Source organism: Symphalangus syndactylus, chromosome 4 (genome assembly GCF_028878055.3).
Source record: "Symphalangus syndactylus isolate Jambi chromosome 4, NHGRI_mSymSyn1-v2.1_pri, whole genome shotgun sequence".
NCBI lineage: Eukaryota > Metazoa > Chordata > Mammalia > Primates > Hylobatidae > Symphalangus > Symphalangus syndactylus.
Window position 1 is genome coordinate 17,454,696 of NC_072426.2, and position 17,696 is coordinate 17,472,391.

General features: G+C 37.9%; 1 protein-coding gene across 12 annotated transcripts in view; it reads right to left on the bottom strand.

Annotated features, from left to right (window-relative positions):
* The window catches only part of BCKDHB (branched chain keto acid dehydrogenase E1 subunit beta), a 342,628-nt gene that overhangs the window by 304,957 nt on the left and 19,975 nt on the right, over nucleotides 1–17,696 (bottom strand). For all 12 annotated transcript variants that reach the window (XR_008657037.2, XM_063637846.1, XM_055274173.2 and 9 more), the window contains exon 3: nucleotides 17,093–17,161. Coding sequence is in view for 11 of the 12 variants with exons in the window: in XM_063637846.1 (XP_063493916.1) it covers nucleotides 17,093–17,161 (69 nt within the window). In the remaining variant the exon portion in view is untranslated. The remainder of the gene's footprint in view (nucleotides 1–17,092; nucleotides 17,162–17,696) is intronic.

Below are 17,696 nucleotides of genomic sequence, written 5' to 3' on the forward strand. Positions count from 1 at the left end.
GGTGTACCTGAAAATGATGGGGAGAATGGAACCAAGTTGGAAAACACTCTGCAAGATATTATCCAGGAGAACTTCCCCAATCTAGCAAGGCAGGCCAGCATTCAGATTCAGGAAATACAGAGAACGCCACAAAGATACTCCTCGAGAAGGGCAACTCCAAGACACATAATTGTCAGATTCACCAAAGTGGAAATGAAGGAAAAAATGTTAAGGGCAGCCAGAGAGAAAGGTCGGGTTACCCACAAAGGGAAGCCCATCAGACTAACAGCTGATTTCTCAGCAGAAACTCTACAAGCCAGAAGAGAGTGGGGGCCGATATTCAACATTCTTAAAGAAAAGAATTTTCAACCCAGAATTTCCTATCCCGCCAAACTAAGCTTCATAAGTCAAGGAGAAATAAAATACTTTACAGACAAGCAAACGCTGAGTGATTTTGTCACCACCAGGCCTGCCCTAAAAGAGCTCCTGAAGGAAGCACTAAACATGGAAAGGAACAACCGGTACCAGCCCCTGCAAAAACATGCCAAATTGTAAAGACCATCGAGGCTAGGAAGAAACTATAGCAACTAACGAGCAAAATAACCAACTAACATCATAATGACAGGATCAGATTCACACATAACAATATTCACGTTAAATGTAAATGGGCTAAATGCTCCAATCAAAAGACACAGACTGGTAAACTGGATAAGGAGTCAGGACCCATCAGTGTGCTGTATTCAGGAAACCCATCTCACGTGCAGAGACACACATAGACTCAAAATAAAGGGATGGAGGAAGATCTATCAAGCAACTGGAAAACAAAAAAAGGCAGGGGTTGCAATCCTAGTCTCTGATAAAATAGACTTTAAACCAACAAAGATCAAAAGAGACAAAGAAGGCCATTACATAATGGTAAAGGGATCAATTCAACAAGAAGAGCTAACTATCCTAAATATATATGCACCCAACACAGGAGCACCCAGATTCATAAAGCAAGTCCTCAGTGACCTACAAAGGGACTTAAACTCCCACACAATAATAATGGGAGATTTTAACACCCCACTGTCAACATTAGACAGATCAACGAGACAGAAAGTTAACAAGGATATCCAGGAATTGAACTCAGCTCTACATAAAGTGGACCTAATAGACATCTACAGAACTCTCCACCCCAAATCAACAGAATATACATTTTTTTCAGCACCACACCACACCTATTCCAAAATTGACCACATAGTTGGAAGTAAAGCTCTTCTCAGCAAATGTAAAAGAACAGAGATTATAACAAACTGTCTCTCAGACCACAGTGCAATCAAACTAGAACTCAGGATTAAGAAACTCAGTCAAAACCGCTCAACTACATGGAAACTGAACAACCTGCTCCTGAATGACTATTGGGTACATAATGAAATGAAGGCAGAAATAAAGATGTTCTTTGAAACCAACGAGAACAAAGACACAACATACCAGAATCTCTGGGACACGTTCAAAGCAGTGTGTAGAGGGAAATTTATAGCACTAAATGCCCACAAGAGAAAACAGGAAAGATCCAAAATTGACACCCTAACATCACAATTAAAAGAACTAGAAAAGCAAGAGCAAACACATTCAAAAGCTAGCAGAAGGCTAGAAATAACTAAAATCAGAGCAGAACTGAAGGAAATAGAGACACAAAAAACCCTTCAAAAAATTAATGAATCTAGGAGCTGGTTTTTTGAAAAGATCAACAAAATTGATGGACCGCTAGCAAGACGAATAAAGAAGAAAAGAGAGAAGAATCAAATAGATGCAATAAAAAACGAAAAAGGGGATATCACCACCGATCCCACAGAAATACAATCTACCATCAGAGAATACTACAAACACCTCTATGCAAATAAACTAGAAAATCTGGAAGAAATGGATACATTCCTCGACAAATACACCCTCCCAAGACTAAACCAGGAAGAAGTTGAATCTCTGAATAGACCAATAACAGGTTCTGAAATTGTGGCAATAATCAATAGCTTACCAACCAAAAAGAGTCCAGGACCTGATGGATTCACAGCTGAATTCTACCAGAGGTACAAGGAGGAACTGGTACCATTCCTTCTGAAACTATTCCAATCGATAGAAAAAGAGGGAATCCTCCCTAACACATTTTACGAAGCCAGCATCGTCCTGATACCAAAACCTGGCAGAGACATAACCAAAAAAGAGAATTTCAGACCAATATCCTTGATGAACATTGATGCAAAAATCCTCAATAAAATACTGGCAAACCGAATCCAGCAGCACATCAAAAAGCTTATCCACCATGATCAAGTGGGCTTCATCCCTGGGATGCAAGGCTGGTTCAACATACGCAAATCAATAAATGTAATCCAGCATATAAACAGAACCAAAGACAAAAACCACATGATTATCTCAATAGATGCAGAAAAGGCCTTTGACAAAATTCAACAACCCTTCATGCTAAAAACTCTCAATAAATTAGGTATTGATGGGACGTATCTCAAAATAATAAGAGCTATCTACAACAAACCCACAGCCAATATCATACTGAATGGGCAAAAACTGGAAGCATTCCCTCTGAAAACTGGCACAAGACAGGGATGCCCTCTCTCACCGCTACTATTCAACATAGTGCTGGAAGTTCTGGCCAGAGCAATCAGGCAGGAGAAGGAAATAAAGGGTATTCAATTAGGAAAAGAGGAAGTCAAATTGTCCCTGTTTGCAGAAGACATTATTGTATATCTAGAAAACCCCATTGTCTCAGCCCAAAATCTCCTTAAGCTGATTAGCAACTTCAGCAATGTCTCAGGATACAAAATTAATGTACAAAAATCACAAGCATTCTTGTACACCAATAACAGACAAACAGAGAGCCAAATCATGAGTGAACTCCCATTCACAATTGCTTCAAAGAGAATAAAATACCTAGGAATCCAACTTACCAGGGATGTGAAGGACCTCTTCAAGGAGAACTACAAACCACTGCTCAATGAAATAAAAGAGGATACAAACAAATGGAAGAACATTCCATGCTCATGGGTTGGAAGAATCAATATCGTGAAAATGGCCATACTGCCCAAGGTAATTTACAGATTCAATGCCATCCCCATCAAGCTACCAATGACTTTCTTCACAGAATTGGAAAAAACTACTTTAAAGTTCATATGGAACCAAGAAAGAGCCCGCATCGCCAAGTCAATCCTAAGCCAAAAGAACAAAGCTGGAGGCATCACGCTACCTGACTTTAAACTATACTACAAGGCTACAGTAACCAAAACAGCATGGTACTGGTACCACAACAGAGACATAGATCAATGGAACAGAACAGAGCCCTCAGAAATGATGCCGCATAGCTACAACTATCTGATCTTTGACAAACCTGACAAAAACAAGAAATGGGGAAAGGATTCCCTATTTAATAAATGGTGCTGGGAAAACTGGCTAGCCATATGTAGAAAGCTGCAACTGGATCCCTTCCTTACACCTTATACAAAAATTAATTCAAGGTGGATTAAAGACTTATATGTTAGACCTAAAACCATTAAAATCCTACAAGAAAACCTAGGCAATACCATTCAGGATATAGGCATGGGCAAGGACTTCATGTCTAAAACACCAAAAGCAATGGCAACAAAAGCCAAAATCGACAAATGGGATCTCATTAAACTAAAGAGCTTCTGCACAGCAAAGGAAACTATCATCAGAGTGAACAGGCAACCTACACAATGGGAGAAAATTTTTGCAACCTACTCATCTGACAAAGGGCTAATATCCAGAATCTACAATGAACTCAAACAAATTTACAAGAAAAAAACAAACAACCCCATCAAAAAGTGGGCAGAGGACATGAACAGACACTTCTCAAAAGAAGACATTTATGCAGCCAAAAAACACATGAAGAAATGCTCCTCATCACTGGCCATCAGAGAAATGCAAATCAAAACCACAGTGAGATACCATCTCACACCAGTTAGAATGGCCATCATTAAAAAATCAGGAAACAACAGGTGCTGGAGAGGATGTGGAGAAATAGGAACACTTTTACACTGTTGGTGGGACTGTAAACTAGTTCAACCATTGTGGAAGTCAGTGTGGCGATTCCTCAGGGATCTCGAACTAGAAATACCATTTGACCCAGCCATCCCATTACTGGGTATATACCCAAAGGACTATAAATCATGCTGCTATAAAGACACATGCACACGTATGTTTATTGCGGCACTATTCACAATAGCAAAGAGTTGGAACCAACCCAAATGTCCAACAACGATAGACTGGATTAAGAAAATGTGGCACATATACACCATGGAATACTATGCAGCCATAAAAAATGATGAGTTCGTGTCCTTTGTAGGGACATGGATGAAACTGGAAAACATCATTCTCAGTAAACTATCGCAAGGACAAAAAACCAAACACCGCATGTTCTCACTCATAGGTGGGAATTGAACAATGAGAACTCATGGACACAGGAAGGGGAACTTCACGCTCCGGGGACTGTCGTGGGGTGGGGGGAGGGGGGAGGGACAGCATTAGGAGATACACCTAAGGCTAAATGACGAATTAATGGGTGCAGGAAATCAACATGGCACATGGATACATATGTAACAAACCTGCACATTGTGCACATGTACCCTAAAACCCTAAAGTATAATAAAAAAAAAAAAAAAAAAAAAAAAAGAAAGAAAGAGGGTGAGCTAGAAATGAGGGCAAATTAAGTTAATCTGGCCAGAACTGAATGAAGAGAATGCTTCATTGAGACTATTTGGCTCAAATTCTGCTTACAAGTGTCTAAGAGAAATCAGAAGAGGCTGGGTAGGTTGGAAGTTCCCAAGATCCAGGTTCCCCTCCTGATTCGCCTTCAGCAAATTGCAGGATGAATTCAGTCACTACAGAGAACACAACTAGTGCATTAAATGTCTGTCAAGATATCAAACTTTCTCTTTTCATATAAAGAGTTATGCATTGTAATCAGAGTTGTAACTTTCTCTGACATATTGTATACTATAAAAGCTAAATAGTTCTCGGACAGAAACTTTGCAGAATCTTTATTTGACAAAAGAAAAAGTGCCTTCTTCATGCAAATAACTAAGTTGCCTTACTGGACTTATGAATTTGTTGAGAACACGATAAGTTTTCCTTTTTCAGGTCCATCCTATTCAGTGCTTAATTTAGATCTGAATAAATCTCCAGTGGGCTTATGCCATTTAATATGCTGTATTTCTGCCTTTAAATACAGAATTAAGATGTTCCTGAAGTGATTTCGAGTTTCCTTTTGAGTTTTGAGGAACCTCCACTTTTTTAAAGAAAGAAATGCTCAAATTCATTGTCTATTAGGATATTGATGAAGGATGTACTACTCGGTTTGTGTGTTTCCTTTTGGCTTAGAAACAAGTTTCTTTGTTTCTGCTAAACTCCCAGCTGGCAAAGACCAGAAAACAGAAAAGATGGGTTAAATGAACAGTGTGCCCAGAAACTAAGAAGAAATTCCTTATTACTAAAGATACCAGAGTTTCCAAGAGCCAGTACTACAGAATAAGAATCCTCTGACTAATTTATGATTGGCTAGATGCCACCACTTCTGGCTGGTGGCCAGAGGATCTAGAGGGGAGGGATGGCAGAATGCCACAAGAGAAGGTCAAGCATTTCACTGCTAAAGCTGCCTTTGGGTGTAGCTGCTCACCGGGAAACTGAAAACTTTTTGTCCAACAAGCTTCACAAGTGATTTCTTAGCACACGACATTTGCCAACCTTTACCTAACTGATCCTTCATCAACTCTGCCAATCAAAGCAACCGGGAAATCTCATCTATGTTAAATGGGAACAGAAAACAAAGCGCTGTGCTCTAATTCTCTATGACTTTTGCACAGGCAGTCTCACTCAACAAACATCTGGCAAATGACAGTAATACTGTCCTCCACGTAGAGCTGTTTTTATTGGCTCCTCCTAGTCTGACTGGAAAACAATTTTTCCTAGTGAACTTTATGATTATGTGACTTTATAACTGCATTAAAGGCGATAACAGTGGATTTCCAAGACAGAATTAGAGGCACAATGTATTGCTGTGTAATAACCTACACATTTAGATTCAAACTTCCTGAGACAGTTAAGTGACTTCAGGTAAGTGACAGTATCAACTCAATGTCTGAGCACAGTGTCAACATGAAGTTGCCATACAGCTGCTATGGCTATCACACATGCAACTCCTAGAAAGAGGAGCAGTTGAAATTTAACAGACTTTGTGATCTGTTTTAAGATGAACAAAACAGGGTGGGAGAATCCAAGCATCCCCAGATATTGACCAATCTGAACTGCTCCATAAAATTGTTATACTGACCCTTTTGCAGCCCTGATAATTTTAGGAATCTAAATTGTATTTATTGATACTCTTCACTGGATTTCTTTTTAATTTTGAGAAATTTGGTAGAAATGTTACACTGATAATCTCCCAGACTTCTGAGAAATTGAAATCAAGGAATATGTGGCACTTTTGAAAGAGAAAAAATTTTTTTCATAACTGGACTGATCTAAGCTACTCTAAGAATCTCCAAAATAGCAGTGCAGCAGGCCCATTTTTAATTCCTTCACCGCATGTGGTTTTTCTTTAAAAAAGAAAAATGACTCTGACAAAAGATAAATAAACTTAATAGTCTTAAAGTGAGGTCAAAGAAACACAAAAGCAAAATTTTTTTCAATACTCCTCCGCCCCCAACACAGCCAATATTGCAGCATGGTAATCAAAAGCATGAATAGAGAGATTCAGAGTAAGCACTACTATATTTTTCAAATTCGTAAAATCCTCAACTTTGTATTATTTTTATATGTTTTTATTCCCATTCCTGTGTCCCAAAGGGACTCCCTATGGCCTTCTAAAAGGTATTATTAGATCTGAAAGAAAAGGGCTAAACATATAGCTATAGTACTTAATAGTTCCATGTTCTACTCTACCTTTACGTATGGGTCAGCTATACCTAGGAATGGCAGCAAGTCACACATTACCTGACATTCAACCTGAGCAATAATAGATAGACAGTATTTATAACTCATATTAGGATTAACATAATTCATCTTTTTAGTGGATAACATTTTACGTTAAACTCTCTTAAAATTTCAATATATATTTGTATTTTATTTGATTTTACAATCTAACATTTATTACTCAGTAAAATAAATTTCAACTATGTACACAGATTTCCCCATGATCTATGGTTGAAATGGGAAGTTTAAAGCAAAAAGAAAAGGCTTGTAATCCAAAAATTATATCTGAATCAAAAAATAAGCAATTCCAAATACATAAGAAAATTCACTGGCTTCGATGTGCAAAAATTAGAAAGAGAGCTGTCAAAAATAAAACAATTAAAATATCTAGGGTGCACTAATTCAAGAAATTCTAAACACTGAAGGGAAAAAAATGTCTGGGTTCCTCCCCCTGTTAAAGGTACCAGTCTGGAAGAGAATTTTCAGAAGACTAAGAATCAGGTTTGGGAAACTAATTTAGCAACATCTTTCATATTACGTGGATGTGTGGCTTGAGGATGTGGATGTCATATTTGATAATGAAAATATAAAACAAAGATCTTTTACTTTTCTAATACATATTGTTCATAATAAAATATACATGGTCTCATTTTCTAATTCTTGTGAAGCTTAAAAGATACATGAATCAACTTTATACTTTCTGACAATAATTACCTATAATCCCATTTTTCCTTGTTCACTTTAATCCAAGCCTATCTTCCAAGCCCCAATTGGTGCTCACATTTGAACATTTTTAAAAGCATGCCATTGTCAAATAAGACTGAGAAAAACTGGCTTAAGGTCATTACATTCTGACTGATGCTTAAAATGTCAAAGAGAACACCTGTTGGCAGCTCTAACCTTTATTGTGTAATCAATTAAGTTGAAAACAATGGTTAGAGCAGTAGCTCCAACCCCAGAATAACCTAATGCACTCAGAAAATCTCGTTCACAAGAGAATCACAAAAATAGATTTCTTTCAAACTTTTTAATATGGGTTTCTGATCACAAGCCTCTGATTTCATGACTAATCAAAACCCATGACCTTTGTTTCATTAGAATTCCTTATTTTTATGTTTTTACATAAATTAGCTGCTCATTTATAAATGAGGGAAAAATATATAGTACAAAAAGCCTAGAACCAGGTTTTAGGAAGCATGAGCTCTAGACCACTTGCCACTGAGCAACTCCACCTCTCAGAATTTCAGTGTCCACATTACATGGAAATAGATCAGAGTTTCTCAGCCTTGCTGCACTATTTTTTTTAGAGTCCGGGTCTCCTTCTATCACCCAAGCTAGAATGCAGTGGTATGATCACAGCTCACTGCAGCCTCAAACTCCTGGGCTCTCCTGCTTCAGCCTCCAAAGCAGTTGGACTACAGCTGTGTGCCACCCTGTTCATCTATTTTTTTTTTTATTTTTTGTAGGGGTGGGGTCATCTTGCTATGTTGCCCAGGCTGGTCTCAAACTCTTGGCCTCAAGCAATCCTCCTACCTTGGCCACCCAAAGCACTAGGATTATAACTGTAAGCCATCATGCCCAGCCAGCTTCAACAGTATTGATATTTTGGTACAGACAGTTATTTGGTGGGGCTGCCCTGTGCATGTTTAGCAGCATTCCAGGTCTCCATCCACCAGATGCTAGTGGTACCCCCCAAGGTATGACAACCAAAAATATCTCTAGACATCGCCAAAATCACCAGCAGTTGAAAACCACTAGACTAGATGTACCCTCCATTTCTCCCCAGCTCTGATATCCTACAAAATATATTAAATATCTTATTAAATGGTATTTGTTAAGCCACTGGTCAACAGGCCAACAGTGAGAATACCGTGAAAGGCGGGAGGATTGCTTGAGCCCAAGAGTTCAAGGCTGCAGTGAAGTGTGATTGTACCAACGCACTCCAGTCTAGGCAACAGAGCAAGACCCTGACTCTTAAACAAATAAATAGAGAAATAAATAAATAGTGCTGACAGGCTGAGAAATTCTTATGCAGTCTATATCCACGTCATATAGAACTAAAGTTCTGAGAGGTCAGTGTTATAAATTAGAGAAAGTAAAATACAGTGACCATTTGTACCCATTCTAATTTTAGTAGTATCTAAAATCTTTATTTGGAAAATCACAAAAGGTCATCAAAGCAATAAATAAGAAAAACCAAAGTAAATGAAGCATGCATCAATATTTCCATTCCATTTTCTATGCTAACTCATTCAGCTGGATTTTTTAAATGAGATAAAAAGAAAGGCATATTGCTGCATCATATGGAAATTCTAATTTTTTGAGGAAATACCGTACTGTTTTCCACTGTGGCTGCATCACTTTACATTCCCACCAACAATGCATAATGATTCCAATTTCATCCTCAGCAATACTTGTTATTTCCTGTTTTCTTGATAACAGCCATCCTAATGAGTATGAAGTGGTATTCCACTGTGATACTGACTTGCATTTCCTAATAATTAGTGATGTTGAGCATCTTTTCATTGGTAATTTATATATAAACTATCAATTTGGGAGAAATGTCTATGCAAGTCCTTTGCTTATTTTTTTAATTGACTGGGGTTTTTTTGTAGAGTTTTAGAAGTTCTCCATATATTCTGGATATTAATCTCTTATCTGACACATGATTTGCAAGTATTTTCTCCCATTCTGTGAACTGCCTTTTTTCCCTGTTAATAGTGTCCTTCAAAGTACATGTTTTTAATTTTGATGCAGTCCAATTTATCTATTTTTATTGTTGCCTATACCTTCAGAGTCATATTTAAAAAGTCATTATCAAATCCAATTTCATGAAGCTTTTCCCCTACATTTTCTTCTAAGAGTTTTATAATTTTACATTTAAGTCTTTGATCTATTTTGAGTTAATTTTTGTATATGGTGTTAAATAAAGGTCCAAATTCATTCTTTTGCATGTGAATATCCAGTTTTCCAAGCATCATTTGTTGAAAAGACTGTCCTTTCCCCTGTTGAATGGTATTGGCATCATTGTCAAAAATCAATGACCAGATATTCAAGGGTTTATTTCTGGGTTCTCTATTCTATTCCATTCGTCAATGTTTGTCTTTTTGCCATTGTCACACCATTTTGATAACTATAGCTTTGCAGTAAGTTTTGAAAAAAGGAACTATGAGTCCTCCAACTTTGTTCTTCTGAATTAAAAAAGCAGTGACACTACCAAATATTTGCACATCAGTATTTACAGCAGTCTTAGGACACAATAGGCAAAAGGCAGATGCAACCCAAACATCCATCAATAAATGAATGGATAAACAAAATGAAGTATATGCATACAACAAAATATTATGCAGCCTTAAAAAGGGAGGTAACTTTGACACATGCTGAAACATCGATAAACCTTGAGGACATTATTATAAATGAAATAAGGCAGTCACAAAAGGACAAATACTATATGATTCCACTCACATAAGGAGTAGTCAAATTCATAGAGATAGAAAGTAGAATGGGTTCTTGCCAGGGACTGCTGGAGAGAAAATGGGGAGTTATTGTTTGATGGTTATAGTGTTTCAGTTTTGTAAGATGAAAAAAGTTCTGGTGATGGATGGTGGTAATAATTGCACCACAATGTGAATGTACTTAATAACACTGAACTGTAAAAATGGTTAAAACAGTACATGTTATGTATATTTGGCCATAATTTTTAGAAATAAATTAATGTTTGTGAAAAAAGCACTGTGGGGAAAAAAAGGCATATTAAACATGTTCATCTAGTTCTGCCAACATGTGCACCTTTGGAAAACAAAAGAACTTTGTAATATCAAGAGCAATTTAAAGCTACTAACAATCCTTTAAAAATATTTTAATAAATATATTAGAAAACCAGATTTACACCAACTTATTAATACCTGTTTTCACTCCAAATTCCTCAGTTAGACATCTCACAATCTATATCTGGTATTCAATCTGCTTGTATGTCATAAATATCCATACTTCAATAGGGGAAATAAATCCTGTACATATTCAATTTCCCTAAGGAATTTTCCTGAATTTTATCCTGTTTTTTTCTGCCGCAAAATTAGTTTCAACAACCCAGAGACCAAACCCCCATCTCACAGATTGCTATTCTATAATGGAACCCTGACACTAAATCCAAGAGTATGAGTATCACCCAAATAACCCTTTCTTTGCAACAAGAACATATAATGGAAGGTCACTTTCTCTGTTAAAGACATTAATTTCATAATTCACAAAAAATATATAAGAGAGCAAAGATTTTGCTAACACCCCTAAATTTAAAACTTATGCTGGAAAAGCAGCCAAGTGCGGTGGCTCACATCTGTAATCCCAGCACTTTGGGAGGCCAAGGCTGGCGGATCACTTGAGGTCAGGAGGTCGAGACCAGCCTGGCCAACATGGTGAAACCCCATCTCTACTAAAATTACAAAAATCAACCAGGCATAGTGGTGTATGCCTATTATCCCAGCTACTCAGAGGCTGAGGCACGAGAATCACTTGAACCCAGGGAATGGAAGTTGCAGTGAGCTGAGATCTCGCCACTGCACTCCAGCCTGGGTGACAGAGTGAGACTCCAACTCAAATAAATAAATAAATAAATAAATAAATAAATAAATAAAATAAAATAAAACGCTGGAAAACGGACATCTTAAGAAAAAATTAAATTAAATGCCTAAGGTACCCCATGGTTCCAAAATGCTGTAACAACTATATTCAAAAAAACCTCTAAATGTAAAGGGAATCAAAGCACGAAAAAATTGTGTTCCTCTTTTTAAAAAACAAATAAAACCATAAAGATTACCTAAATGTATGCTCTGGAAGAATCCCGGAGGACCACCTGGTCCTTTCCCTTCAATTTACTGATGAGGATACTGAGGCCCAAAGTCAACTCCCAAATACTGGTATATTACAGACAAAAACTTGCCTTCACCGCATGCCTGTCCTAGTTTTCCAACCTGACTTCAGTGTATTAAAGTATCTGGTTATACAATTTCACTGATGTTTACATAAGAAAACAAGTAAGTGGTTATATTAGTTTGCCCAAGCTGTTATGAGAGGCCACACTTGTGGTGTAAAGGAATGGATACAGTAATGGAAAAACATCAAGTCCCACGAAAAGGCACATGTTTAGGCCTGCAGACTCATTCAGGAGGTTCTCAGCTATTCCTTTCCTCACCTAAATTTCCTCCAATAAGTGGGCCAAATATACACTAAGAACCACAACCAGGCAAGTTGTATCAGTAGAGAATAATGTTACAAACATACCTTAAACCTGACACACCAAAATCTTATTTTAATAACATACATGCACACACACACTGTTTCTCTTTCTCTCTCTCTCTCTCAGAGAATGACAATAAGTATGGATTTTGTATATGCCATGAGGAATCTGTCTCATTACTCATATGAATGAAAGCATGTGTGACACCAGGCACAGTGGCTCACGCCTGTAATCCCAGCACTTTGGGAGGCCAAGGGAGGCAGATCACCTGAGGTCAGGAGTTCGAGACCAGCCTAGCCAACATGATGAAACCCCATCTCTATTAAAAATACAAAAATTAGCCAGGTGTGGTGGTGGGCACCGGTAGTCCCAGCTACTCAGGAGGCTGAGGCAGGAGAATCGCTTGAACCTGGGAGAGACAGGTTACAGTGAGCCGTGATCACATTACTGCACTCCAGCCTGGGTAACAGAACAAGACTCCGTCTTAAAAAAAACAAAAGAAAGAAAGAAAGCATGTGTGGCATTCAACATAAAATTACACATACCCTACAAATCAACTACCTTTAACTGCCCTCTCCCATTCCCTGCTTCCCCAGAGGTCCAGCTGTTGCTCCTAATCAATACAGCTCATTACGTACAGTGGTTAAAGCTGCCATTTGGAATGAAATGTTGATAAGGACATACTATTTTATTTCTTTTAATTTTCAAAGCACTCATACTATTTTGTTCTATCAAAGGACAAGGAAGAGAACCAGTTTAGTGGTACTAAACCCACACTCATCTGGATCGTCTGGAATACAAAATGCTCTATGTCTCTCTTCCTTTTCTTATAGCATTGCCTTTAATTATGCAATTCCTTCTTTGTCATATCAAGTAGAATTCAGCTTTACAACATATGTCAGTAACCCACAATCCTTCAAATTCCGTCTTCTGACGGAATATAAAATGCTTTGCAGCAGTTCAAGTGCTGGCACAATGCCAAGAAGGATGTTCTCATTTCAAAGGGTAGGCTGCCACCTACTGACTTGATCCTTTCCAACTCAACATTCAGCAATCCCCAGAAAGCGAAGTGATCTGGCACAAGGGTTTTCTTTGCTATGTCATTTAATGCAGTGTGACTTGATTGTTATATTGAACTATACCAACATAATCTTTTACTTATTTTAAATACAAATTATCTTTAAAAAATCCTAAGCAGACAGTTATGCTTCTGTATAGCTAAAAATTCCTGCCCTATATTCAAAAGGGCAGATAATTTTTTAAGTATGTGTTACTTTTTAAATAGGCAAGAAAAATGTATTTTAATATATTTCTCTTCAGCCTTTCCTTTATTCTTCACTTCTGAAAACAGAAGCTCACTTATTCTCAGTAGAAAGTATCAGCGATTTAATTTTTCATCTTGATCAACATCCTCAACCTGAAATTAATAAAGTGTAACTTCACTGCCCTAAAACTACTGTAAAAATTCACAGCAGCTGCTGACAATAAAGCTAAGAGTTACTTAGCCATTAGTTAGCTCAGGCCCCTGCCATGACAGGAAACATAAATTTGCAGGTGCCCTCTAAGAGCACTGGACTTTTTCAAGTTAAGAGTTAGTTTCTCCCCATTTTAACCTATTTTTTAAGGAAAATAAAATCAGACCAACCTAAATAATTAATGTGAGAGAGGGAAATCCCCTTCCTGAGACAGTAGGACACTAAGTGAGAGCAAAGGGTAAATTCACTCAACAGCACGCACTTCATAAATACTGTCTGATACACTATTAGGTCCTAGGGATCCATTCTGTGGAGCAGCTTAAAGATCTGCTGCCTTTGACCACTTTCTGGTGTGGAGTTATGGATTACAGTACAACTTTCATGATTTAAAAGGTGAAGCGTGAATAGTGATAAACAACTGCCTGAGTCTGCTTGGAGGGTCCAGAAGAGTTTCACAGGGGAATCTTCTGAAGAAGAAATAGGAGTCTACCAGGTAATCAGACAGGGGAGGGAGACCCAGATAGCAAGTGCAAAGGAAGAGAGAAGAAAAAACAACAGGGGGCTTAAGAGAAACAACCATTAACTCAACATTAGTTTTAATAAAGATTTTAAAAAGCTCAAGTTCCTAGGTCTGTAGAGTAAAAAATAAAAAATAGATAAAATAAATAAAAATAAAAGCGGATGAGGTCAGGTAGCTACGTAGGTAATTCTCAAAGTCTTTGGTAGCCAGGCGCACTGGCTCACGCCTGTAATCCCAGCACTTAGGGAGGCCGAGGCAGGTGGGTCACAAGGTCAGGAGTTTGAGACCAGCCTGACCAACACAGTGAAACTCCATCTCTACTAAAAATACAAAAATTAGCAGGGCATGGTGGCATGCGGCTGTAGTCCCAGCTACTCAGGAGGCTGAGGCAGGAGAATCACTTCAACCCAGGAGGCAGAGGCTGCAGTGAGCCGAAATCGCACCACTGCACTCCAGCCTGGGCGATACAGCGAGACTCTATCTCAAAAAAAAAAAAAAAAAAAGGTATTTTGTATGTCCTGCTAAGAAATATGCATGTTAAAATCATCACACTGGCAACAAGACAGGGAATGGATTGGAGGGAGGGTAAGACTAAAGCAGTGGTACTGCTAAGAAAAGAAATAAAATTCTGCAGGCAAAGAAAAATTAAAGATCTGAAGTATCAGGGCAGTAAGAATGGAAAGGAGGGGCCAGATTAGATATAACTGTACAACTTCACTGGATGTGGGGAACTAGAAAGAAGGAAGACACTTAGAATTTCCCCAGTGTCTGGCTTAGGTAACTAGATGGATGGTGATATATTCACCAAAATAGGAGATGCACTAGGAGGCATACATTTGCTGGGTGCATGTAGCAACCTTAGGTGTGGAAATGCTGAGTTTGAAGTGACTGTGGAACACTGAGGTGAAGATGTGCAGTAGAAACTGAATACACAGATCTGAAGCTCAGAACAGAAGTCTGAACAAGAGACAGAAATTCAGGAGTCACCAGTGTGTAAGCAGCAGATGGCATCGATAAAATGCCCCAGACAGAAGGGGTAAGCAGAGTATTATGGATGAGAACCTGGGCAGACAGCCAACAGAAGACTCAACAGCCTACACAAACCCCTAAATGGATTTTTTGGGAGGAATAAATGAAGCAGTACATGTAATACACTCAGAACAGTACCTGACGCATGAGTGCTGAATAAATATCAGCTATTCAGAAAGCACATGGCATGCTACTACACTGCGTCAGGCAAGATGGAATCATGAGGTCTAGACACTGCTCCACAGCATAGCTATACCAGATACAGAAAAGACTCAGTTACAGAAGTATAATTCTGTTTGAAATATTAGTTAATGTATACAAACATATTCAAATACAGTCTAGAAGTATATATACCAAGATGTGTACAGTGGTTATCTCCAAGTTATCTCTGAAAACATGAGCAATTTTTATTTTCTTTATGCTTTTCTATATTTTCCAAATTTTCTACAATGTATATGCATTACTTTTGAAATCAAATGTGTAAAGATTTTTAACTGTTTATTAAAGATCTAAAAGTTTGTAGCAGGAGTCTAAATGATCAGGAAAAATAATCTTTTGCCCAACTACCTCAAGCTCTAAGCAGGTATTGGAAGTAGGAGAAAGCAGAGGGGCTGGATCCAGAAACTCCACCTGCTATAAATGGAAGAGAAAAGACTAAGATGGAAGTTCCCAATAAGTGAGATGGAACATGTATGGGTTCTTGGATTTAAGTATAACATAACCTCAGAAACAGTGGAACAGAAAAAGAGACAACAATTAAAAAAAAAATTTTAAAGACCCTCACTCCTCTTGCCCTGTATGAACACACAAGCAATATAGAGCAATGCCAAAGGAAAAGAAGAGAGGGAGATATCAGCTCCTCCCAGCCCTCACGTGAACTGCTTTGCTGAATTCTAAATCAGATAAGACTAAGAGAAAAAATAAAATGTCAAAAGCACTTCAAAGGTATCCCTAACAACAGGAGGTCAAAATACATTCCTTACACAGCAAGTCAGAAGAGTGGGAATTCAAAGATGGACCAAAATGCATTCTGATTATTTTAACTGAGTCAAATGAAATTAATAAAAGCAAGGCGCAGAAATCAATCACATGCCAATTAAAGACATCAGCTGGGATAAAACATGTAAGAAGGATAATGTGATGGTTCATTATATGTCAACTTGACCAGGCTATGGCACCCAGTTATTAATATTTGGTCAAACACAGGTGTAGAAGTTGTTGTGAAGGTATTTTTTAGATGTGATTAGCATTTAAATCAGTAGATTTTGAATAAAGCAGATTACCTTTTATAATGTGGGTAGGCTTCATACAATCAATTTAAGACCTTAAGAGAAAAGACTGCAGGTTCCCAAGCAAAAAGAAATTCAGCCTCAAGACTAAAACAGAAACCCTGCCTGAGTTTCAAGTCAGCCAGTTTGCCCTGTGGACTTGCCAGCCTCACAATCACATGAGCCAGTTCCTTAAAAACTAAACCCCTCTCCCTCTCTCTCTCTCTCTTCCCGAAAAGATAAAATTTGCTAATAAAGACCCAACAGGCAGAATCTTGAACTGGAGGCAATGGAATTGAAATTGGCTAAGGCAGGTAGCAATAAAACACCAAAGGTTCTTGGACAGAAGAATGACACAATAAATAATACATTTAATGATGATTATTTTGGAATCAATTACACTGTATGTGTAATATGAACTAGATCAGAGGGACACTAGAAGACATGTGAGGAAATATAGGCCAAAGGATTCTGCGGGTGGCGTTGGAAATGAAAAGGAATTCATCCATACGATGAGGATATGACAAAAAATTTAGTAGGAATATTTGTATTTTTAAGATCTTTTGGTAAAAGTTCTATCAGAATACTATTCATATAGGTATTTACTTACCATATTTGTCTCGCAAGCCAACAGTGCATCTAAAGACTCCACCAAAGGCAACATCTTCACCAAATATTACTGAAAAACAGTATTTAAATAATACATTTTATTTAATAATCCCTAAATAATACTAACAATGAGAAATAAGTAATTTAAATGTTTACATTTTAAATCACAAAAGATAAATGGACCATAGATCTATATCAAGGTTTCTCAACTTCTCCATTATTGACATTTTAGACTAGATGATTCTTTTGTTGTGAGGGCCTGTCCTGTGCATTGTAGATACATAGCAGCATCCCTGGTCTCTACCCACTGGATGACGGTTACTACACACATACACACACACACACACACACACACACACACACAGTTGAGACAACAAAAAGTGTCTTCGCTTACATTGTTAAATGTAAAGAGAGTTGTGGGAGTGGGGACTAAGATCATCCCCAATTGAGAAAGAACCACTGATCCAGAATCTCATTTGTTTTATCCATGAAGAAAACAAGACCAGAGAAGTAATAAATTGACTGGCCAAGTCAGAAAGCTAGAGGCAGAACTATAACTCATGCTCCAGACTTCCAGGCCTGTGGTTTTTCCTGAGACACAGTAT